This window comes from Equus przewalskii, chromosome 5, assembly GCF_037783145.1.
Source record: "Equus przewalskii isolate Varuska chromosome 5, EquPr2, whole genome shotgun sequence".
Taxonomy (NCBI): Eukaryota; Metazoa; Chordata; class Mammalia; order Perissodactyla; family Equidae; genus Equus; species Equus przewalskii.
In genome coordinates, this window is record NC_091835.1 from 7,664,228 (window position 1) to 7,687,823 (window position 23,596).

At 54.9% G+C, this 23,596-nt stretch overlaps 1 protein-coding gene and 2 long non-coding RNA genes across 22 annotated transcripts in view; 2 read left to right on the forward strand and 1 right to left on the reverse strand.

The window, feature by feature from the left end:
• Positions 1 to 23,596, reverse strand: part of TNS1 (tensin 1) — a 206,656-nt gene that overhangs the window by 144,675 nt on the left and 38,385 nt on the right. For 17 of the 20 annotated variants that reach the window (XM_070619869.1, XM_070619854.1, XM_070619851.1 and 14 more), the window contains one exon: positions 21,284 to 21,321. Coding sequence is in view for 7 of the 20 variants with exons in the window: in XM_070619854.1 (XP_070475955.1) it covers positions 21,284 to 21,321 (38 nt within the window). In the remaining 13 variants the exon portion in view is untranslated. Of the gene's footprint in view, positions 1 to 20,991; positions 21,110 to 21,283; positions 21,322 to 23,596 lie in introns of those variants that run through there. The other 3 variants (XM_070619887.1, XM_070619880.1, XM_070619870.1) reach the window with 2 other exon arrangements.
• Positions 1,561 to 6,044, forward strand: LOC139083226 (uncharacterized). The gene is made up of 3 exons (XR_011539775.1): positions 1,561 to 2,962; positions 3,335 to 3,452; positions 5,130 to 6,044. It is a non-coding gene; the product is annotated as an uncharacterized lncRNA (long non-coding RNA).
• LOC139083452 (uncharacterized) lies at positions 21,200 to 23,369 on the forward strand. Its single transcript, XR_011540161.1, has 2 exons — positions 21,200 to 21,362; positions 23,075 to 23,369. It is a non-coding gene; the product is annotated as an uncharacterized lncRNA (long non-coding RNA).

A 23,596-nucleotide genomic window follows, 5' to 3' on the forward strand; every position in this document is an offset into this window, starting at 1 on the left:
CCTCCAAGACCTCCAACCATCGCCTCCTGGCTGACTCTTAGAATCACAGATTTTCAGTGCCACTGAGTCGATCGGGGTCATTCTCCTCAGGGAAGAAACTTGTGTTCATTACAGGCTCGGGCACAGGGCTCTCAGTAACACACACACACACAAAGGGGTCAGGCGTTCGGGGGGTGTCCCAGGGCATCGGCAGCTGCCTCAAGGAGTGAGGGGTGTCCCTGCAAGAGGGGACAGGAAGACACGAGCCCTCCATTTCCCGAGTCACCGAGGGCTTTGAGAAAACCTGGGAGCTGTGAAGACAGAGAAGGGGGTCCCCCAGCCCTGCAGTCAAGAGGGAGGGGTCTTTGGGTTTTAGGGCAGATGGTCAGGACGAAGGGCTGGGACTCAGGGCACAAGGCAGGACCCTGAGGATGACACGAACGTTCAGTCCCGAGGGGCAGAGAAGAAGGGAGGGAGGAAGAGGAACAGAGAGGAAAGTCCGGCAGGAAAGAGGAAGACGCCAGATGCCCAGACCGGAGGGGGAGCCTGAGGCAGCTGAAGGGAAGAGGAGCCGGGAGAGGAGATGTGGCCACAGTGGCAGCGGGGAGTCCTGCTGGACCTGGCGATCCCAGGCAGCCCTCACTCCAGTCTCTCTCTCACCTCGCAGCCTCATCCGTGATCCAGGGTGCGGTTCTAAAGTCTGTGTGCACACACTCGCATGCACACTCGCATGCACACACACTTAAATCTCTAATGTCCTCTGAACTGCTTGATCAATGAGGTCAAGAGCTGTTCTGGGCATTTTTCAAATGAGAACAGAGAAGGGCTGCGGCTTCCCGAAAGGAGCACAGCACAGGCTTTCAGGGAGAAACCAGGAAGAGGAACCAATTTCCCAGGAGGCCAAGAAGTGAGGCGAAAGGCCTCAGAAGCAAAGCAGGAGAGGAAGGACGCAGGCCCCGGGGACTCTGGGGCGTGACTTTCCCAGCCCCAGGGAGACGGGATCTGAGAGGATCAGAGCCGAGGCCCAAGCTGGAGACCAGGTGCCGGGGCTCAGAGAGGGCAGGACCTTGGCTGGCAATGAAAGCCAGAGGGCAGGGGCCCAGAGGGTGGGCCCACAGTGGGAGCGCCACTGAGCAAGAGGGTGTGTTCCCACGAGGGCCTCCCACCCGGTAAGGCAGCCGGGCTTCCCAGAGCCACGTGACGCACGGCCAGCCCCTTTGGAGCTGCCTGCTGCCCCGCTCCAAGCCAGCAAGGCGGCCTTACATGGACATCTCAGGGACTCAATATTTATCAGATGAGGCATCAAGAGAGACAGGCGCGTGAGCCTTCCCGTCCCCTCCCAACTTCACCCCAAGGTGCCGCTCTCCCCCCACCGTCTCCCCACACGCACACCCAGAAGCCCCAGAGCCCCACACCTGCCGAGGGACAGGGCAGGGGGTTAGGGGGGCAAGGCCAGAGAGGGGAAGCTGGGAATGGGAGGGATATTGAGCTCCTGACTTCACAGCCAGACAGAGACCCCAGCTGGCATCCTGGAAGGGGGCGGAGAGGGCTGGAAACCACGGAAATCCGGCAAAGGGGACCACACTCATCAGGTGAAGAGACAGAGGCGACGATCCATGCAGATAGATACACGATCATTCTAGAAACAGAGAGGCTGGAGCGTAGTTTCCAAGTCCACCTGCCTGATTCAACCAACCCACCGACACGAGACACGTTTGAGACAATCGGGAGAACGGAACACAGAGTGGGTAGCAGCTGCTCCTAAGAAATCATTAATTATGCTGACTGTGATAACGGCATTACGGTAATGTTAAAATTAAAAGTCCTTCTCTGTTAATGATACATACTGAAGTATTTACAGTGAAACGATATAACGTCTGAGATTTGCTTTACAAACACTCCAGTAAAAAAAAAAAAGGGAGTGAGGGGGCAGACGACACAGAAACAGCACACAGCCGACGGTCGCTGAAGCAGGGGGCGGCTGCAGGGCCGTTTCATCCCAGCCCTGCTGCTTCTGCCTGTTTTAAATCTCCTGCAACAAAGAACGGGCAAAAAGCAAAGCACACACGCGGAGAAGTTCATCTATCCGCGTGGCCTAAATGTGGTCTTTAAGATGATTTTAGTTGCAAATATGGCTCAACAATTTTAATAGTTTTGTATTTAGAAAGAAATAAAAAGTATATAACTATAGATTAAGCCCACAGATTCTATCACTTAGAATGAGAAAAAGGTTAAAAAAGCAAGTTATTTTTTTGAAAAATGAAGTAACGGCGTAGGATGGTGATGACCGACGACGTGGTGAAATGAGAAAAGGGAACGCGTCTGACGGCGGCCGGGAACGAGCTCACCTGAAGCCCCAGCCCCGCAGGGCAGCCTGCTTCCTCACTCCCCGAGCCCAGTGCGGGAGTCAGGCACCCTCCGCCCAAACCCTCGTCTGCATCCTGAAGATGCAAGGACGCAGCTGTCCTGAGACATCGCCCGCCACGGGGAATGAACCGGGCTAAGGCAGCGGTGGCTGGGACGGGGAGCGAGACGGTGAATACCCACCATCGCCCTGTCTATCAAGGGCGGCGCTGGCCTGGCTCTGACCCCCACTGTCTGCAATCCCCACACAGCCCTGGGAGGTAGACATCACGACGCACATTCTACAGATGGGGAAACTGTGACCCAGAGAGGACACGTGACTTCCTCAAGGCCCCCAGGCCAGGGGGTGGCAGAGCCAGGATTCGAACCCACATCTCTCCGACACCCAAGCCAACTAGCTGAACTTCGAGGGCAGGTGGATAACCAGCCCAGCAGGAGCCCGAGGCCCAGCACAGAGCTAAAGTGATGAAAGAGCCGGACAGGAAGTCCAGAATGACATCATCCGCGGGAGGGAGAGGATGGAGCCGAAGGCCAGAGGGCCGGGCCGCACGATAGGTTTGGGTGACCGGAGAGTTATTACACGGAAGCGGCAGGAAAGATGGCAGCAAGCTGAACGCAGGTTAGACCGTGAGGGCACTGGAAGGTGGAAATGGAAAGCTGTGAGCCTTGGTCAACATTCCACAACACCACACGTCTGAGCTTCGGGCTGGAATTACACCAGCTCAGGGTGGGAATGTAGATTACTCCAGGCTTCTGGAAGTTCTAGTTGGTAGTCAAAATGTGTTTGATTAACAAAAATGGGGGAAACAGGGTACTTTCTCAAAATGTGAGGTTCACGGGGGAAAAATTAATGACAGGATGTTTTCCTTGTCCCTGCAGAGCCTGAAACAGGCCTGGAGGCAAAGGGGTGAGGGTAGTGCCTGGGCGGGGCGGGGCGGGGGGGGGGGGGGGCGCTGTCTGCTCACCCTGGTGTCTTACTTTACACCTCCAGCAACTGGCGACAGAGTGACAGGGGACACAGACCTCCCCCTACAAAGCTCTCAGCACCCAGGAGACGCCTGTCCATCCTTCCCGGCAGCTGAGATGCCCCAGGGAGACCCAGGCCCTGAGTAAGTCTTGCCTCCCACTCTCGCGTCGTCTGCTCTCAGGACCGGGGACCTGCGTCCTGGGTTGAGACAGACTGACTGAGCCTGACGCTGCTGGGGGTGGAGGGGGCACTGGGACATCAGCAGCACAGGGTTCTGGCTCCACCCATTCATTAGCTGTGTGAGGCTGGGCAAGCAGCTTGACCTCTCTGAGCCTCAGTTTCCCCTCCTCCCCATCTTCCCCTCCCTGTCTGTGCTAAAACTGGAAGAACCATACAGCAACTTCCTCACGGAGCTGTCCTGAGAATTCACTGGCACGATCCACAGAGCGTGCTTAGCATGGACCCTAGAGCCTAACTGCTTAAGAAATGGCACCCACTATTATCATCATCATCAACTATCCCATCTGAGAGCCAACTCAGGCCCTTTGGCTTTCAAGGTCGAAGACTGGCTGGAAGAAAGGGGCTGGTGGGCAGCAGCCGCAGGACAAAGGAGACGGCAGGGGCGAGGGGCAGCAGCTGCGCCTCCTCCTCTGTGGGAATGCAGGGCCGGGAGGGCGGGGGGCGAGGGGAGATGCCTCGCCGCTGAGGTCAGGCCCTATTCGGAGCTGGCAGAGTGTTTATCATCTTCACGTGTGAGGGAGGAGGGGCGGAGAAGCAGCTGTGGAGACAGTGGGGGAGGGACCCAGTCCTGCGCTGGGGTCCTGGGAGACCACCCCCCGCAGCCCCTCCACTAACCCGCCTAGTGGGTGGGGGTCCAGCTGTGCATAAAGGGGCCCCCACTCATCGCCCTGGCCAGGAACAGGACATCCACCCCACAATGTGCACCATTTCCCAAGCTTTTGACAACAACCTAGATATGATCTTCATTATCCCCACGCTACAGACGAGGAAACTGAGGCTGGCACTGGTCAAGCTCACTTCCAAGGATGCTCAATGACCCCCGTCTCATCTCCTGGATCTCATCGCTGCCCCAGGGGCTGGGCTCACAGGGGTGGGTGCAGGGGTGGTATGAGGACAGACGTGCCCTTAAGGGGCACAGCTGGCCTGCGCTGTTCTCCCCAGGTGCGTGCAAGGCAGGCTGGGACCCCAGGACTCTCCTTCCACGTTCCCGGCAGCTCAGCTCATCCTCCAGCCCTGCAGACCCACGCCCCACCCGCACGAAGGCTCGGCCCTGCCCTGACCAAATAGCCACTTCCACTCTCGAGATTCCTCCCAAGGGGTCCCAGCTGCTCCTTCGTCCCCCAGTGCCCCTCTCCTGGCTCCCCCCACCGGAAGGCACCTCCTCAGAACTAACCCACTCCCTCCAGCTGAGATCTCAGCCCAACTCTTCCTAGGCCATCCCCACAAAGACCAAGCAAATCATCTGGTTACCCCAGCGACTGGGGCTGGTACCCACTCCTCCATCCTCTACTGAAGCCAGAACCATCCTGGGCCTGTTTCCCCTTACGGAAAGAAGGCCAGCTGATGCCCGGGAAGGAGGAAGGATGCCAAGACCCTATCAGCAGGGGAGGTCTTCGGGACATATTCAGGGTTTTCCTCTCGCATGAAGGCCCCTTTCTTCCTAGTGTCCACATCTCCGTCCCCAATTCTGGGAAAGCCAGACGTCTCCCTGCACCCCACCCCCGCCAACAGCCTAAAGAACCTCAGGGAGCCCTGGCCCGTCAGACAGCCTTGCTCAGCAGTGGTATCTCTCTTGCAGACTCAAGTGCCAGAAGGTCTGCCTGCATCTCCAATCACTCCCCATCAGACCTCGAGCCAGCGCGCAGGCACGTGCACAGGCACACGCGCACACCCGGAGCCGCAGCTCCTGCCTGGCTCTGTGGCTGACCCTCTTTGGTCTCTCTGGTACCCTCCCCCACACTGATCAGCTCAGAGGAGAAACTGCTGCTGCCGACACCACCTTAGCCTCTCCCAGGAGGGACGGGTGCCCAGGTGTCCCCAGAAGGTTGGGTGCAAGTCCTGGAAGGTACTTGAAGCCAAGCCCTGTGGAGGGGGCGTTCCCACCCAGGCTTCCAAGGCAGGTATTTAAAAATCCTTCTTCTGACCCCCCCACCCACTCCGGAAGAACAATGACTCTCCCATTTTACAAACGACAGGAAAGATCCCCCGAGCTCTCACAGAGGGCGGGAATCAGAAGTCAGATCTAGAAACTAAAGAGGGCTGGACCAGAACTGCGCTCTCCCATCCCGAATCAGCCTGCCGGGACCCCTGTGTTCCCCGTCCCCCACCACGCTGACGAATGGAAAGCTAAATGACCTTCATGCTTCCTATAGAATGGGTGCGTGTGATGGTTAGTTGTCCGTGTCAACTTGGTGAGCCTATAGTACTCGATGATTTAATCAAACACAATCTAGTGTTGTGTGAAGGTATTCTGTCATGTGGTGAATATTCACAATCAGCTGACCGCAAGTAAAGGAAATTATTCTCGATAATGTGGGTGGGCCTCATCCGATCAGTTGAAGGTGCAAAGAGCAAAATCTGAAGTTTCCTGCAGAGGGGGAAATTCTGCCTGAAGACTGCAACATCAACTCCTACCTGAGTTTCCAGCCCGCCGTACAGACTTCAGACTTGCCACCCCAATTCCTTAAAATAAATCTCTCTATATATATCTATATCCTATTGGTTCTGTTTCTCTGGAAAAACCCAGACTGACACAGCTGACACACCGCTGTGTCTGTGACTGACACAGTAAATAAGAGGGGTCAAAACCATGTGTTCTGTCAAATTAAAGGACCTCCTAGTGGCCATAGCTGGGTCAACTGGATCCAAGAAAAATAATGACAGCATTGGATTATAACCCATAAAATGAAGGGAATATTCAGGTTCCATACCGACATAAATAAATAATTGAATAAATAAGCAAATGAGGGAAAAGGGACAGTAGAATTCCAGTTAATATGTGAAGAAGGAATGGTGGAAATAGGAAATAAACCTGACCTGCGGACACTCTAAAAACAAAACAGCTGCCCAGCACTCTTCAGAAGTGCCCAAGACAGAGGGGCCGCGGGCTGACGGAGGGGCCGCCCCAGCGCGGAGCGGGCCAAGGAGACCTGGAGACGACAGACAGCGTGGGATCCAGAACTGCATTCTGGATCCGGACAGGGGCGGCAGCGGAAATGGGCCAAATTCCACTAAGATGCGCAGACGGCTTAACAGCATCCGGTCGGTGTCGATGTCCTGCCCTCTGTAAGACGGCGACGTTCAGAGAAGCTTGGTGAAGGGTATATGGGAACTCTTTGCACCATTTTTGTAAACTCTCTAAATCTAAAAGCATTTCAAAATTTTAAAAAATTCTTAAGTGGGTCCTAAAGAAGACACAGACAAGGGGTGAGAATGAGAGCCAGAGGACAGGCTTGGAACTGTCCCCGACCTTGGAAGGGGCGTGGGGTTCAAGCTGGGAAGGTCCCCAGACGGCTCGGGGACACAGACGGGGGATGCTGAGACGAGGAGGGCAGAGGGGAAGAAGGCGGACTGCTCAGGAAGCACAGCAAGCCGACCCAGCTGGGGAGAAGGTGACACAGGCGGAATGAATACAGGGGTATTCCAGCTCTGGGATTGTCACCCGGAGACAGCCAGACTCAGCATCTAATGAAAATAACCATAATGCGGCCACCACAACACAGCTGTCCCAAATCCTTAGCTACTGTGCAGCAGGAGCTGAAAAGCACCTCCCAGATCTAGTTAATCCAATCCTCACCACAACCCCACAGGAAGGTCTGTATGAGCCCAGTTTACGGATGAGGAAACTGAGAATCAGGGCACCTCAGGAAGCTGTCCAAGGTCACTCAGCTGTCAGCAAGGGAGCCAGGAAACAAAGCCAGCTCTGACTCCCAAGTTCCCAAATCTTAGAACAAGATACCCTGACTGCCCCAAGTCCAATCTCCCTCCTCACAACGCAACATGGCTGCTAAGAGCTCACCATCTCACAAGACAGCCCAGTCCAGTGGAGATCGTTCTAACTGTCTTCCCTGGAGGTTCAGGAGGGCTTAGGAATGCAGAAGGTCCACCCTGACACAGCCTCTGTCCTGGGACCCCATTCACAGGGGAATGATGCTAGTAACTGCTGGTATTTATCTATGGCTCTAAGCTCTTCATACGCACTCACTCACTTCATCCTCACAATAATCTCAGGAGGCAGGGACAGATCAGGAACCCAAGCCACAAAGAGGCGAAGCTCCTTGCGCAATTACAGAGAGAGTGTTGAAGAAGTCAGACAGGGGTCAGGCTTCCCGCCCTCCCACCTCCGGGTCGGACTCTCTCCTGAGCCTCCCCGAGTCTGGGCTCAATTCCTGGGCCCCGGCTCCACCCCTTCCCGGCCGTGTGAGCACTGCTCCACCATCTCAGCCCGCTTCCTCCTCCAGGTCCCAGGGGCTACACCAACGCCTACCTGTTAGCGGGGCTGGGAGGGTGAGACTAAATGGTCCTGTGTGGGCAGGGACAGAGGATCGATTCAGGCCCGGGTGGCTTTCCGAGGAGGACGGGAGCAGCCCTAGAGCCTTCCCTCCCATCACGGCCGACCCACGAGTGACCTTCCTCCACCGCTCCCTTGAACAGAACCCGGTTTGAACCCAGACACCTCTGGACACCTTCGCTTGGGTGCCCCGGCCCGGCGGGGGGTTAATCTGTGACTCGTCCCCTGCTTCGCTGTGCCCAGGACACACCCCCACTCTCCTCTAATGGCCCCCCGCTAACATGCCACCCGCCTGCCCGCTGCGGGGGACGGTTGGCCGAGTCACTCATCAGCCAGGGGCCAAAACTCTGAGAGAGAGGGAGCAGAGCCTCACAGGTCCCGGGCAAGGCAGGGGAGAAAGGAGGACATGGGGCCAGCGGGTGCCCGCAGGCGGGGGAATCAATGTGGGGGGTGGGTAAGGAGTGTGGGCCGTGGTCATTCTTGTGGAGCTCGCCGGGCCCTCAGCTGTCTGTTATCCCCGGGTCTCAAAATAATAGAGTAAGAGTTACGATCTGTTGAGAAAGAGCTCATCCCATGCCAAGCGCCCACCTACATCTTCTCTGATCCTCACACCGACCTGGCAAGGCTGGCTGATGCCAATGTCACCATTTCTATCCCGATGGGGAAACCAGATTTCGAAGCCCGAACGACTGTCTGCTATAACACAGCTCACAAAAACCGCAGAGCCAAGGCCCCCCGGAGCCCAAGGGCAGGGGGCCCCAGCTCCACCAGGCCCCACCCAGGACACCCCGGCTCAAGAAGCGCAGGAGGTCAGCGGCCGGCTCCCGGGCAGGGCCGAGCAGGAGACGACGCTGGATTCTCGGGGGCATCTCAGGGCCAGCAGTGTCTCTCAGGCAAGGGCACGGGGCCCAGGAGGTAGGGCTGCCAGCTTCCCCAGGCCCCAGGAGGGGAATCCCAGCTCTCCCTCACTCTCCCCGCTTAGCCGGCTCGAGCAGGCACTGCGGACCCCCAAGCTAACAGCTAGAAGCAGCCAGGGAGGATGGCATGGACCCGGGGTTCAGAAGTCACCCCCGACACACACCGCTGACCGGACCCCTGACCTGCGCCAGGCCCTGTGCCCTCTCCTTGTGCCACAGACCCAGCCCTCACCAGACCCCTCACACTCTGTGTGGGCCCGCCAGCCTCTGCTCCTTCCTGCCTGTCTCACCATGCGTCCTTTCCCAGCAGGACCCCAGGATCTCCCTCTCCTCTCTCCCCCTCTGGCTCCAATTCTCCATCTCCCATTAGCCCTTCTCTCCCTGCTCCGGGTTCCTCCTCCCCCTTCCCAGCTCCTGCCGTCCGTCTCTCAGATGCAGCGAACCCCCATGTGATGTTTACACAGCCCCAGAGGCAGAAACGCTGAAAAATATGAGACCTTTTGGGAGCCACATTCCAGGAAAATGAGAAGCCTGTCACAGCTCAGTGTCACTTTCTCCCCCAGCCTTGCCCCCTCGCTGCTGATGGGGAGCAGGGGGTGTGTGTGCATGTGTGTGTGTGTGTGCGCGTGTGTGTGCGCACGTGCTAGCTGACTGCTTATGACACGCTCCAAGCCTACATATTAACCCCTGAAACTCCTGCGCTCTGTTACCTCAGACAGAACTTTAGGAAGATGGGGAGGGGGCGTGTTACAACTCCCTACAAATTTTTATAAAGCAAAAAGGAACTTGCTTCCCACCCGCACCCAGGGGAAGGAGAAGGCAGGACACAGAGGCCAGAGGAACCAGCGGCTTCCTGGGCGCCTGCACGCAGTGGAGGTGAGGAAGAGCTCCAGGGCACACACGAGTCCCTCGGGCGCTACCAGGAGACCCCATCAGGATCACTGGGGTGTCAGATAACAACGCAGGTCCCCGGGCCCAAGCCCAGACCCACGGAACCAGAACTGAGGGTGGCAGGAATATGCCTAACAGGCTCACCAGGTGCAGCTGAGGCCCAGGGAAAGGTGAGGCCAGGGAACTGCGACCCCCACTCTTCCCCTTAGAAACGACCAAATGAGCCTCAGAAGCAGGCAGCACAGGCCGAACAGAGGAAGCCTCCTCATCCGGCTTCGGGGCAGACGCTCAGGCCGAGCCGGGCCCGGATCCACCGCCTGCTGACGGCAGACTCGGGCAAAGCACCCCACCTCAGCTCTCTCGCTGGACACTGCGGCCAATTACATCTGCTCCCGTGTGCTTCTTCCAGGATCCAACGAGACGAGAGTCGAGTGGCCACCACGCAGAGGACACTCAATAAACAGTGGCTATAAACTAAGCGATTACAATGAAAAACCCTGTAGAATAAGAGAGAAGGTAGGTTCTTTGAAAAGGCCAACAAAGTTGAGAAGGTTTTTAGCTGGACTGACCAAGGAAAGAGAGAGAAGACGCAAATTACTGGAATCAGAAACAAGAGAGGGGACATTACTACCGACCTTACAGAAATGAAAAGAATTATAAAGGAATACTATGAACAACTGTATGCCAAGAAATTCAATAGTTAAGACGAAACGGACAAATTCCTAGAAAGACACAAACTACCAAAACCGACTCAAGAAGAAACAGAGAATGTGAGCAGACCTATAGCAAATAAAGAGATTGAGTGAGCGTTCAAAAAACGACCCACAGGGGCTGGCCCCATGGCCGAGTGGTTAAGTTCCCGTGCTCCACTGCAGGCGGCCGAGTGTTTCGTTGGTTCGAATCCTGGGCGCGGACATGGCACTGCTCGTCAGACCATGCTGAGGCAGCGTCCCACATGCCACAACTAGAAGGACCCACAACGAAGAATATACAACTATGTACTGGGGGGCTTTGGGGAGAAAAAGGAAAAAAATAAAATCTTAGAAAAAAAAAAAAAAAAAAAACGACCCACAAAGAAAGGCCCAGGCCCAGAGGGCTTCTCACGTGAATTCCGCCACGCATTTAAAGAAGAATCAATATGAACTCTTTACAAATTCTTCCAAAAAGTGGAGGAGGAGCAAACACTTCCTAGCTTATTCTACGAGGCCAGAACTACCCTGATACCAAAACCAGACAAAGATATTACAAGAACAAGAAAACTAAAGACTAGTATCTCTTATGAGTAGAGATGCAAAAACTCTCAACAAAATACTGGAAACCGAATCCAGCAACATATAATAACAGAATTACACATCATGACCAAACGGGATTTCCCAGGGACGCAAAGTTGTTTCAACATCTGAAAATCAATCAGTGTCATACACCACATCAATAGAAGAAAAAAACGAAAACAACACGGTCATCTCAATAGATGCAGAAAAAGATGCGACAAAAGCCAGCACCATTTCCTGATTTTAAAAACACGCAACGAACTAGACACAGAAAGAGATGTCCTCAACCTGACAAACAGCATCTACAAAAAACTCACAGCCAACACCACACTCAATGGTGAAAGACTGCACACTCTCCCCTGAGATCAAGAACGAGATAAGGATTTCTGCTCGTGCCACTTCCAGTCAACGTTGTGCCGGAAGTCCCAGCCAGGACAATTAGGGAAAAAAAAGGAAAAAAAGAAAAGGCATCCAGGTTGGAAAGAAAGAAGTAAAACTCTCTATTCACAGATGACATGACCTTGTATATGGAAAATCCTAAGGAATCCATTAAAAAACTATTGGAACTAACAAATGAGTTCATCAAGGTTGCAGGATAAATCATCAACATACAAAAATCAATTGTACTTCTACATCCTGGCAATGGGTAATCTGAAAACAAAATTAAGAAAACGATTCCATTTAAAATAGCATCAAAAAGAACAAAATACTCAGGAATAAATGGAACAAAAAAAGCACAAAACTTATACTCTGAAAACTATGAAACAGTATTGAAAGAAATTAAAGAAGATCTAAATAAATGGAAAGACATCCCATGCTCATGGATCAGAAGATTCCACACTGCTAAGACGGAAATACTCCCCACATTGATCCAGAGATCCTATTTAATCCTTATTGGGATCCCAGCTGGCTGCTTCGTAGAAATTGATAGGCTGATCTAAAACTCCCGTGGAAACTGAAGGGACCCAGAATAGGCAAAACAATCTTGAAAAAGAACAAAATTGGGAGACTCACACTTCCCGGTTTCAAAACCTACCACAAAGCAACAATATCAAAACAGCATACCTGGTCCTGGTGTACGGATAGACATCCTTATTCCACTCTCAGTGGAATACAACTGAGATTCCAGAAATAAACCCTCACATCAGCGATCAGTTGATTTTGGGCAAGGTTGCCAAGATCATCACGGCCAAGTGGACAAAGAATACCTTTTCAACAAATGGTTCTGGAACAACTGGGGAGGTACACACAAAAGAATGCAGCTGGGCCCTGACCTCATACCTTAGATACAGATTAACTCAAAATGGATGAAAGACCTAATTGTAAAGCCAAAACTATGAAAGTCTTAGAAGAAAACATAGGGTTAAATCTTCGTGACGTCAGATTTGGCGATGGATTCTTAGGTATGACACGAAAAGCACAAAGTAAAAAGAGAACTCACAGAACGGGAAAAATCTATCTCAAATCATATACTTGATAAGGAACTTGCATCCTGAACATATAAAACACTCATAACTCAGAAATTTAAAAAACCTAATTTTTAAAATGGGCAAAGAATCTGAATAAACATTTCTCCAAAAAAGATAAGCAAATGGCCAATAAGCACATGGGAGGATGCTGGGCATCATCAGTCATCAGGGAATCAAATCAAAGCCACCGTGAGCTGTCCCCTCACACCCACTAGGACGGCTGTCCTCCAGGATCAGATAAGTATTGATGAGGATGTGGAGAAATCAGAACCTCCATCCACTGCTGAGGAGAATGTCAAATGGGGCAGGTATGTTGTGGGTTCAATTGTGTCCCCCCAGAAAAGGCATGCGGAAGCCCTAAGCTCCAGCACCTCAGAACGTGACCGTCTTTGGAAGTAGGGTCTTTAGAGAGGGGATCAAGCTAAAATGAGACCATTAGGGTGGGCCTTACCCCAAGAGGACTGGTGTCCTTATAAAAATGTGGACACAGACACAGAAGAAAGATGCTATGAAGACACAGCGAAAGTACCAGGTGAAGATAGAGGGTTGGAGTGACACATCCGTAACCCGAGAAACACCGAGGATTGCCAGCAAGCCACGCGAAGGAGGAATGGGCCACGAAAGAGTCCCCCACAGGTCTCAGAGGAGCGCGGCCTGCCGACACCTTGATTTTGGCCTTCTAGCCGCCAGAACTGCGAGACGACAAATTTCTGCTGTTTCAAGTCAGTTTGTGGCCCTTTGTTACGGGAGACCTAGAAAACTAATATATGCTACTCTGGAAAACAGCCTGGCAGTTCCTCAAAAACTTAAACATAGAGTCACCCCATGGCCCCACAACCCTGCTCCCAGGTTTATAAACCCGAGAGAAGTGAAAACACACGTGCACACAAAAACTTGCACGTGAATATTCAGGACAGCATTAGGCATAATAACCAGAAGGTGGACAAAACCCAAATGGCCATCAGCTGATCCAGGGATAAAGAAAACGCAGTATGCTCATGCAGTGGAGTCACATTTGGCCGGAAAAAGGATGTACTTTGCAAACACCACACCAAGTGAAAGAGGTGCTCACGGAGACACACACTCCATTACTCCCGCTATATGAACTCTCCAGAAGAGGGAAATACGGAGAGACAGGAAGAGACCGGTGGCTGCTCCGGGCTGGGGCAGGGGTGGGGGAGGGACAGAGGGATGGAGGAGCGAGAGTTAAGGAGTACCCGGCTTCCTTTCCAGACGGTGGAAATGTTCTAATGTTGACTGCGGTGACAGTCGCACGACTGAATATACAAAAAAATCACTGTGTCGTACACTTTAAACAGGTGAAGTGTATGGTATACGAATATACCTCCAGAAAGTTCTTATAAACAAAGAGCAAGCGAGGCCCCTGACCTCAGAAGCAGATGACAGACGTGGCACCGTGCTCAGCGCTGACCACGCTGCCAGCACAGAGACGGCTCTTCAGAAGCTGGAGACCAGCCGTTCTCAAATTTGGCTGCAGAGGAGACTGGCCCGGGAGGGCTTCTCTAACTCAGCTTTACTGATGTCATTTACGTACAATAAGCGCGTCCCTTTTAAGACCGTAGTTCAACAAGTCTGACAAATGCTTACCTGGATAACCACCACCACAAGCAAGGCAAAAAAGCATTTCTAGGGGCCGGCCTGTGGCTGCGTGGTTAAGTTTGCACGCTCCGCTTCAGTGGCCCAGGGTTCACAGGTTCAGATCCTGGGCACGGACCTACTCCACTCATCAGCCACGCTGTGGAGGTGTCCCACATACAAAAATGTGGAGGAAGATTGGCACAGATGTTAGCTCAGGGCTAATCTTCCTCAGCAAAAAAGGAAAAAGAAAAAAATGGCATTTCTATCACCCAAAAAAAGTTCCCTCACGCTCTTTTGCAGTCATTCTCCCCCCACCCCCAGTCCAGGAAACTACTAATCTGCTTTCTGTCACGAGAGTTTTGCCTTGTCAAGAATTTCATTAAAATGGGATCATCCAGTACGTGCTCCTCTGGGTCTGGCTTCTTTCACTCAGCACAGGGCTTCTGAGATTCACCCACAGTGTCGTGAGTAACAACAGTCCATTCCTTTTCCTTGCCGAGTAGTATTCCACTGGACCGTTCCATCAGTGTGCCCATCCACCTGTGTTGAATATTTGGGTTTGGCTGGTTGGGGTCTATTGTGAATCCAGCTGCTGTGAATATTTCTGTCCTAATTTTTTGCAGACACGTTTCCATTTCTCTTGGGTAAATAAACACGTTGGAGTGGAACTGCTGGGTCGTATGGGAAGTGTACATTTAACTTTATAAGGAACAATCTTCCAGAAGGGTTGGAACATTTGACACTCCCCCCACTGGCTGGCACTTTAAAAAACCCCAATGCCCAGGTCATGCCCAAACCATTTAAATCAGAATCCCTGGGGAGCAGGACCCAGGCGCCTGCGTTTTTACAGCACCCAGGTGATTCTAATGCACCCACAAGGTCGCGAACCCCTGCTGCAGATCTCAGCGCCCGGAGGCAAGCAAGCAAACGACACGGTGCCCTCGTCTGCATCATTTCCTTGCTCCTCCTTGACGATGCAGAGAGAGAAAAGCAAAACATATGCCAGGATCTGGTCTCAACACCAGTGCCCTCAGCAAGCTGTGCTGGCCTCTCAGATTCTGCTCCCCTTTTATGAATTAGGAGAAGGCAAGAGGAGTACAAAATAATAAATATTAGCAAGTTTTTGACCACTTAATTTTGAGCTTGGCATTTTAGTTGGGTTACATTCTCAGTGCTCACAAGAGCCCTACAGTTAGGTCCTACTATAATCCCCAAGCTACAGATGAGGAAACCAGGGCTCAGAGAGGTTAAGTAACTTGCCTGAGGTCACACAGCCAGTTATTGATATAGTCCGGATTTAAACTCAACAGTGTGTCTCCAAGGCCAAAAAGCTTAAACATGCCACTGGGCTCTCGATGGGTCCTGGGGCCGTGAAGCTCCCCCAACCCAGCTATTCCTGGGAGCGGGAGAACACAACCAGCCTCCAACACAACTGTGAAGGAAGCTGCAGGTGTGTTTATGAGAGGGCGGGAGAGGCGGTGTGTAATGTGACTGAAAGGTGGGGGTTAATTATGGGATTTCCTTTCCTTTCAAGCTTAAAGGATGGGATTTAAAGCCCTTTGGGACAGGGGAGGAGACCAAGGCAAGGCTGCAGCCTCCTCCCTCCACCTCCTGGTGCTTAGGATGGGGAAGCGCCGGGCCAGGGCGGAGGGCAGCAGAGAGAAAGGAAGCAAGGTGGTGGAGGGACTGCTTGGGGCTGAGGCCGCCTGGTTCTTCCCCTGACCTGGAACGGACAGCGGGCGCAGGCTGCAGGGAGCGCTCTGGTCAACAGCTGCTGCTATTTCAAAACAAGGGGCCAATCAGGAGTGGAAAAGAGGTTTCTCAAAAACGTGTCTGGGGACTAGAGGAAACGGTGTGGGCTGCACAGGAACTCTCTGTATTATTTTTACAGCTTTCCCGTCAATCTAAAAGGACTCTAAAATTAAAAGTCTCCTTTAAAATAATAAATACGTAAATAAATACAGAATTCCACAACCTGAGGTGGTGGGATCATCCAGCAGGGCAGCGAGGAGGAGAGCGAGCCAGAAGACATACCAAGCTGTGTGCACGCACACCCAGCATGCGCTCGAGGAAAAGTGGCAGGCAAATCCCAGGCCATTCACTTTAAATCCTCCACAGGAGAGAAACAATCAGGGACAGATAAGGACCCAGGAGACACAAGGGTGAGGACTAAGAGGCTTAGAATCCACTTCCTTCAAGTGATGCAGGGGAGAGGCGGAAGGCGGGGTTTCCAGGAACCAGCCCCCTCTCTCTGTCTGCTTCTCTCGCTGCCCTCATCCGCTCTTCCCCTCTCACCTGCTCCCAGCCTCTGTCCCAGGGTGTAGACGGCCTCTGCGCCCATGCCCTTAGCCAAGCTGGTTACCCTCCTTGGGCCTCAACTTTGGATCCGTAAGATGGGGCTACCATGCGCCCCGCCCACCTCAGAGAACTGAGAAGGTGCGTGAAAATGTTCCGTGTATTACAAAGCTCCCCATAGATACAGATGATGAAATGTTCATAGCAGGTCTGTTTCTAACAGTCCCAAACTGGAAACAACCCAAGTGGCAATCAACAGCGGAATGGATAAATAAATTGCGGTTGATTTATATCCCGGAATACAATGTAGCAATAAAGAAGAACGAACGGCTGACACCCCTGAGAACACAGACGGGCCTCCCAGACATCATGTTGCGAGAAATAAGCCAGACACAAATGTAAACACGCTGTATGATTCAATTTACATGAAGTCAAAAAAAAAGGCAAAGCTGATCTCTGCTGATACAAGTGAGAAGAGCAAGGACCCCTGGGAAGCCCTGAGCGGGAGGGGAGCGCACCGGCCCTTCCGGGTGCTGGAAATGGTCTAAGTCTCCATCTGGCTCATACGCACGCACGTGCTGATTTATCAACTTGTGTATTGACAGTGAGAAGTCACACCCCAACTGGGAAACGCAAATGATAGAACCCTTACTTGGAGCGTGTCTGTGTCAGGAGGGAGGAGGGCCCTTTGGATGGGAATTTAAAAATGGTTTCGCTGCTCCTCTTTCCAGCTCTCTTCCGCCCCCTCAGCCTGTCCTTGTATAGGAAACCCTTGTTCCTCAACCTTCCTCCATGCCACCCCTTTACTTCTTCATTAGAACCCCTACTATGGGCCGGGCGCTATTCTAGAAGCTGAGGATGCAACATCTCTCTCAACCCTCCCTTGTGCAATAAACGTGTCTTTAACACCTCCTCCGAGCAGGGCACTGAGGCCCCTCCTCCACCAGCACTGAGCTTTCTCTCTCCAGCAGGTCTAAGCAGGAAAGAACTGGGCACAGAATATCTGGGCTCCTTGCTGGTCTTCGGCTATGGTTCCGAGAAAGGAGGAAGGCACCTACTATGTGCCAGTGTGCATTAAACGCCCTACAACCCAGCTCACACAGCTGGAAGGCAGCAGAGACAAGTTCAAACCCAGGTACGTCTGATTCCCAACGCACTCGCTCGGCCTCCCACGTGCCGGCTCAGCCTGGCCCTCTCTCTGGCCTCCGTGGTGGGCAGGCTCCAAGATGGCCCTCATTGACTCTCACCTCCAGCTATTCACATCCTCACACGGGCCCCTCCCACACTCACTGGGGACAAGGTGTGTAATTAACAGGCTATTACACAAATGACTGTGTTTGTCTTCCAAGGCTAAGATACAGAAGACACTGAGGCTCCACCTTGCTCTTTCTGGAGTCACCCACTCTGAGGAAGCCAGCCGCCATGACGTGAGAGAGGTCCATGGAGCAGGGAACCGAGACCCGCCAACAGCCAGCCCTGACCCGCCAGCCACATGAATGGACCACCCTGGAAACAGGTCCTCCAGCCCCAGTCGGGCCTGCAGATGACTGCAGCCCCGGCCAACATCTTGCCTGCCACCCCTGAGACTCCAGGCCAGGGAGCTAAGGCACTCCCAAACTTCCAACCCACAGAAACAGTAGGAGAGAACATTTGTTGCTGAGTGAAGTTATACCTGGGGGGCCTTTGTTACATCATAATGCTATGGATAAATACTACAGCCTCCACAGAGCCAGGGATCCAGGATGCAGCAACAGTCTGGAAGGGAGCATCTTAAGGCAACCAGAACCAGCCCCTTGCTAGAGGGGTGGCCACAGTGGGCTGAACTGGTGAGGGCAGGAGAGGGTCAACATCAGCATGGAGTCCCCAGTCTATACGAGAAGAACTGTGAAACAGGAGACCCAGCAAAGCAGAAACCCTGGAGCCCTCTTCCCTGGAAATTTCTCACATACCTCATCCATCTCTGCCAATGGAGTCACGTGCACCCCGCTGATCTGGCCAAAGACCTGGGAGTCATCCTTGAGCCCATTCTGTCTCTCACACCCAACACCCCACCCATCAGCCAGGCCCCGGCCTCAACCCCAGAATGGACCCCAGACCTAGCCCTTTCTCACTGTCTCTCCTGCGAGCACCATGGACTAAGTCCTCAGCCCCTCTCACCTGGGCAACCTCAGCAGCCTCCAGGCCCACTGCCCCCAGCCTGTGCAAGGCCAGAGTGGCCTTCTCCAAGTGAAGATCGAGTCACACCTCTTGTGCTCAGAGCCCTCAGTGCTCACTACTCTCCAGCCACACGGCCTTCCTTCAAGCATGACAGGCTCATCTCACCTCAGGGCCTTTGCACCTGCTCTTCCCCCGACATCATTTGGGTCTCACTTCACACAGCGCTTCCCCTGAGAAGTTTTCCTTGGCCCCCCAGCCTAATCACTCTCCGAGCCACTGCTCTAGCTCGTTTCTTTCCAAATCTGTTTGCCTGTTTATTGTCCATCTCCCCGATGAAATGGCAGTCCCATGAGGGCAAAGGCCTAATCTGTCCTGTTCTCCTAGAGCAGTGCCCGGCACATCGAAAGAGCTCGATAAACATGTGTTTAATGAATCCTGTCTAGAGGCAGGGGGATGGGGAGATGACCTCCAAGCTGATGGGGCCATAAAATCCAGAGAACAGAGCTCTGCTGTGTGCTTGGGGCGCACCGCCCTCCCAGCAGGAGAAGGCAGGCGGGAGCAAGAGCTGTGGTTTTAGGGGAGAGACCTGCCGGCTGGGTGGAGCTCATACCACCGGTGGGTCCCATTTCCTACAGAGGAAAATCCTATAAAAAGTCCCATCTGTCAGTCCAGCCGCTGCCCTGCCGGGCCACGGTCTTCCCTCTCAGTTGGCCTCCTTGGTGGGCAGAGCAGCACGGCTGCAGCCTGGGGCGTTCGGAGCCCCCAGCACACGTGAGACCTGCCAGGCAGGCCACGCCCCCCAGAAGTCCTCTCTGGGCTCCCTCTGCCTCCACACAGGAGGCTGCTATACTGCAAGGGGCCGTCTTCTGTCACACTTCTCTGGGGCCCCCATTTGCCTTCTCAGACCCTTCCCTGCCAGTAAGCTCATCCTCTTATCCTCTCTGAATATGTCTGCTGCTGTGAGAGATGGAGGCAAAGGGGGAGGGGCCGGGGAAGACCAAGACACACCTCCTGGTGGGCAAGGGACGACCAGAAGGCAGTGCAAAGGCCCGGGGACAGAGATGGTTGGGAATTCCACTATGAGACCTTGAGAGAGTCATTCAACCTGCAGGTGCCAGGGTCTCCTTATCTGTGAAACAACATGATCTTTTGGCTCGTTTCACGCTCTAATGGAATTAAGAGAATAACATCAGATAATGCATGTAAAGTGCTTTCTAAGGCTGAAAGCGCTGGACAAATGTTCATTGTTATTAAGAGAAACAGGTGCAGGAAGCGGGGAGGAAGGAGGTAGACTGGGGAGGAGCAAGGACACCGGGCGGTTCTGGGGTTTGGGTGGAAAAACTCCACTCTGGGTGGAGAGGGCCAGGAGGGAGATGCAGGGGGAAGCAGAAGCTCACGCCCCACCTGGGAAGAAAAGGCTGAGGGGCCAGAAGAGCAGAAGCTGGAAGGGGCAGACACTGTAGAGATGTGGCCGCCGCAGGCCAGGCCCCCTGCACCTCCGCTGGCGGGAGAGCCCTCGCCCTGGAGCTCGCCCATCGGGAGCGCCCAGCGAGGCTGTGCACTCTGCTCCAGCAAGGTCCCTCAGGAGGAAGTGGGGTCCCGGCAGACCTGCTGCTCCCAGAGCATCTCCTCCAGGGGAATACCCAGCCCCCGGAGCCACCGGAAGATGAGAATCCATCCCTATGTTCTAGAGCGCCTACCAGTAGTCAGGCGCTGTGCTGGGCACTTCATACACACCATCCCGCCTCATCCTCCTAACAACCTCTTATTCCTACATCCTCGAGGATGAGACAGAGGCTCAGAGAGGTCACATGACTTCCCCCAAACCACCCAGCCAATAAGAAGCAGAGCATGAGATGCACCAGAAGATACTGGGCCTCAACTGCTCAAAGCTCCTTTTGGAGGCATCCTCCGGCCTCCTTCCGTTCAGGGAACTCCAGCAGAGGGGGGGGCGGGGGGGGGGGGCGGCCGGCGGGGGGGGGGGGGGCGGTGCAAACGGTGCAGAGACCCACTGCATATGACGGCAAGGCCCAGCATTTCCACCTCCAGAAAGCTGAGCCCATCCAGCAGAACAGTTTCCTTCCCCAATAATCCATCACAATGCATCCTGGTGTCATCGCTCCCCTCCACCCCCATGACCCCCAAGCAGCAGCCACCTGCAGATCCATCATTCCTCTGTCCAGGCCTGAGAGGATGCAGCAAGGGCCCAGCCAGCCTGGCCAACCAGGACTCAGCAGTCCCTCTGGCTTTAGCGCGGTTCTCCTCTCCCACCAAGACCAGCCAGGAAACACTGTGGGGAAACTGAGGACCAAAGAGGGACCTGGCCAATAAAGAGCGGGATGGTCGCTCAGGAGTTTCCAGGCCCAGCACCACCTCGTTTTCCACCTCATTCCCTAGCTGCCCATCCACTCCTCCTGCCCTCGGGGTCCCGCGGCTGTGGCCTCAGGCCGAATTTTTCTAGAAGGGCCCAATCCGCGCGGCCCGCCGGGTAATTGAAATGCATCCCCCTCCCCCTCCATACCCCACCCGCCTTGAGAACCCGGGGAAATACCTTCAAAGGCCCCTCTCTCGGAGCTCGGGTCCCGCCAGCCACCTCCGGTAGCCGCCGAGACTGCGCGCCGCGCCCCCCGATCCCTTCGCTCGCCCACCCCGCCCCCGCCCCCGCCCCCGCCCCCGCCCCCGGCCCTCGCCTTCACCTTGACCTGCGCACGCTGCGGGCCCCGAGGCTTTGCATAAACAAAGAGGAGGAGGGGACGCCCGGGGCACCGCCCCCGCCCGTCCCCGGGACCCCGCGCCAGCCCTGTCCCCGAGCCCCCCGGGCCCTGCGGCCCGCGGCCCCTTACCTTGGCCTGGCATTTCCGATGACAGGAGAAGCTGCAGACTGCGAGAAGGCGAGACACAGAAAGAAAGTTTAGCCGCGAGGTATGAAATGGAAACTCGGCGCAATCTCCTCCCACCCCGCCCGCACCCGCGCTGGGGAGGACGGAGGGAAGGAGGGGAGAGGGGGGAGGGGGGGACGGAGAGGAGGGGGGAGGGGGGACGGAGGGGAGGGGGCGGCGGGGACGCCGGGGCCTGGGACCCGCGGGCGGGGAGGCGCCAGCCCCGCTGCCAGAGCCCCCCGGCGGGCGGAGAAGGTGGGAGGAACGGGGAGCGGGACCGACGCCCCCGCCGCAGCCCCCCCAGGGGCAGAGGTGGCCCGGACCCAGGCCCCACGCCAGCCGCGCCTTCTCCCCTTACACACACACCCGGCAGGCAGGCAGCCGCCCACGAACCACCGTCACACTTACTGCCCCCCAGAGAGACACACAGCCCCGATTCATGGTCCAGGAGAGGACCCGTGCACGCGCACATACACATTTACACGCGCACACCCACACAGACGCTCACCCTAACCGCTTACACTCGTACTTTCAGCCGTACATGCACACATAGCCGTATACACACGTAGAGCCTTACACACACGCACACTCGTGCCCGAGGAGAAACTTCTGACTTGGGGGCACCCATACACACGCAATTTCATGGAAGACCCTCAGAGCACAGGCTGACACAGATACGTGGACACGGACACACAGATGCTCACACATACTCACAAACTTCATGTGCATGAGTTGAAACACACACACACACACACACACACACACACACCTTGCTCCGCCCTCCCACTACCAGAAGCTGGAATCAAATTTCCTATGGGGTTCCCTCAGCCTGGAATGTTCCTGCCCTGCCCGCCCCACCCCCAGGGCTTCCACCCAGGGGGTTGGTGGTCCCCCCCATGTCCCACGGATGGGGTGAGGGGTCTCCTGAGCCCAGCTTCTGCTCTGATTTGGCCATGTTGGCCACCCAGGGCCTGCTGAGGTGGGTAGGTTAGGGCACTGGTTAGAGAATGGGGGAGGGGGAGGTAGGGGATTTCATACCAAATCCTCCACAGCCACAGCCCCCCACCACAGCCCACTGCCCGCGCCTCTTGGCTCTCTAGTTCCCCCAACCTGATTCTAGCAGAACGCAGAAGGGGAGACTGAGGCACAGATGGATGCTCAGAGCTGCCAAAAGAGGCCCCAGCCCCCCCCCCCCCGCTCCCCCCCACTAAGGCTTCTGGCTCGGCCATGGGGTGAGGGAGAAGCTGGGAGCCACGCTGGGTGGAGTCTGGGCTGTGACCTTGGCCACTGGCCCTGCCGCGGACCTTGCTCTCCCAGAACTGAGTCCTGGCCCCAGCACAGGCCTGTGACTCAGCCGGCACTGAGCAAGGCTTTCCTGACCCCACCAGCCACCCAGCCCAGCTCAGGGACATCTCCACCCCTGGCCACCCACGTCAAGTCATGCCCATCCGTCTAGCCCCTCAGCTCCTCTTTCTCCCCACCCCTGCTGCCCCAGGTGGCAGCTCTCCTCCAGAGGGTGTTTCCACTCTGACACCAGCAGCCTCCCCAACCCCACCCCCCATGCCTTCTTCTCTGGCCGTGGGATGTGGAACTGAGAAAGCCTTGGGACGAGTGGGTGCCCCATGGGGCCTCGGCCTCCACACAGAGGGGGACCTTCCCTTCCTCTGCTAATCAAATCCCAGGCCTTCCCAAGTAAGCCCCAGGCCCTGTCCTCTGGGGCCTCGCCCACTGTTCCGTACCTGGACCTCCTTGCAGGTTATCAGCGGAGCGCACCATCGCATATTCAACTGAAAAGGCAGCCCCAGGTGTCCACTCCAGGCCTCCCAAGCCTAGTCTAGGCCCTCGGCCTCCAGCATCCTCCTTCATTCTTTTGACAGTTCGCAGAATGCGCCCAGCTCCTTCCTACCTCGGGGCCTTTGCACTTGCTGTTCTGGATGCCTGGAATGCCCTTCCTCACCCCAGCTCTCCATCATTCACAAGCCAAATCCTTCTACTTCTGGAATCCACTTGAAAGCCACCTCCTCAAAGAGGCTCTCCTTGACCACCCAAATCGCATAGGCTCCCCCATTATTCTTTCTCAGCAGCACCCGCTGACTTCCTTCTTAGAACGGCTCACAGTCTGAAGGCATCCTGGGTACACTCCGTCCCCCACACTAGACTCACGAGGGCAGGGGGCACGCCTGTCTCATTCACCTGTGTCCCCAGCAGGTAGAACAGTGCTGCTCCAGGCCCACAGCACCAAACATGGTCTCTGTGCAAATTAGAAAAAGTGCCCCC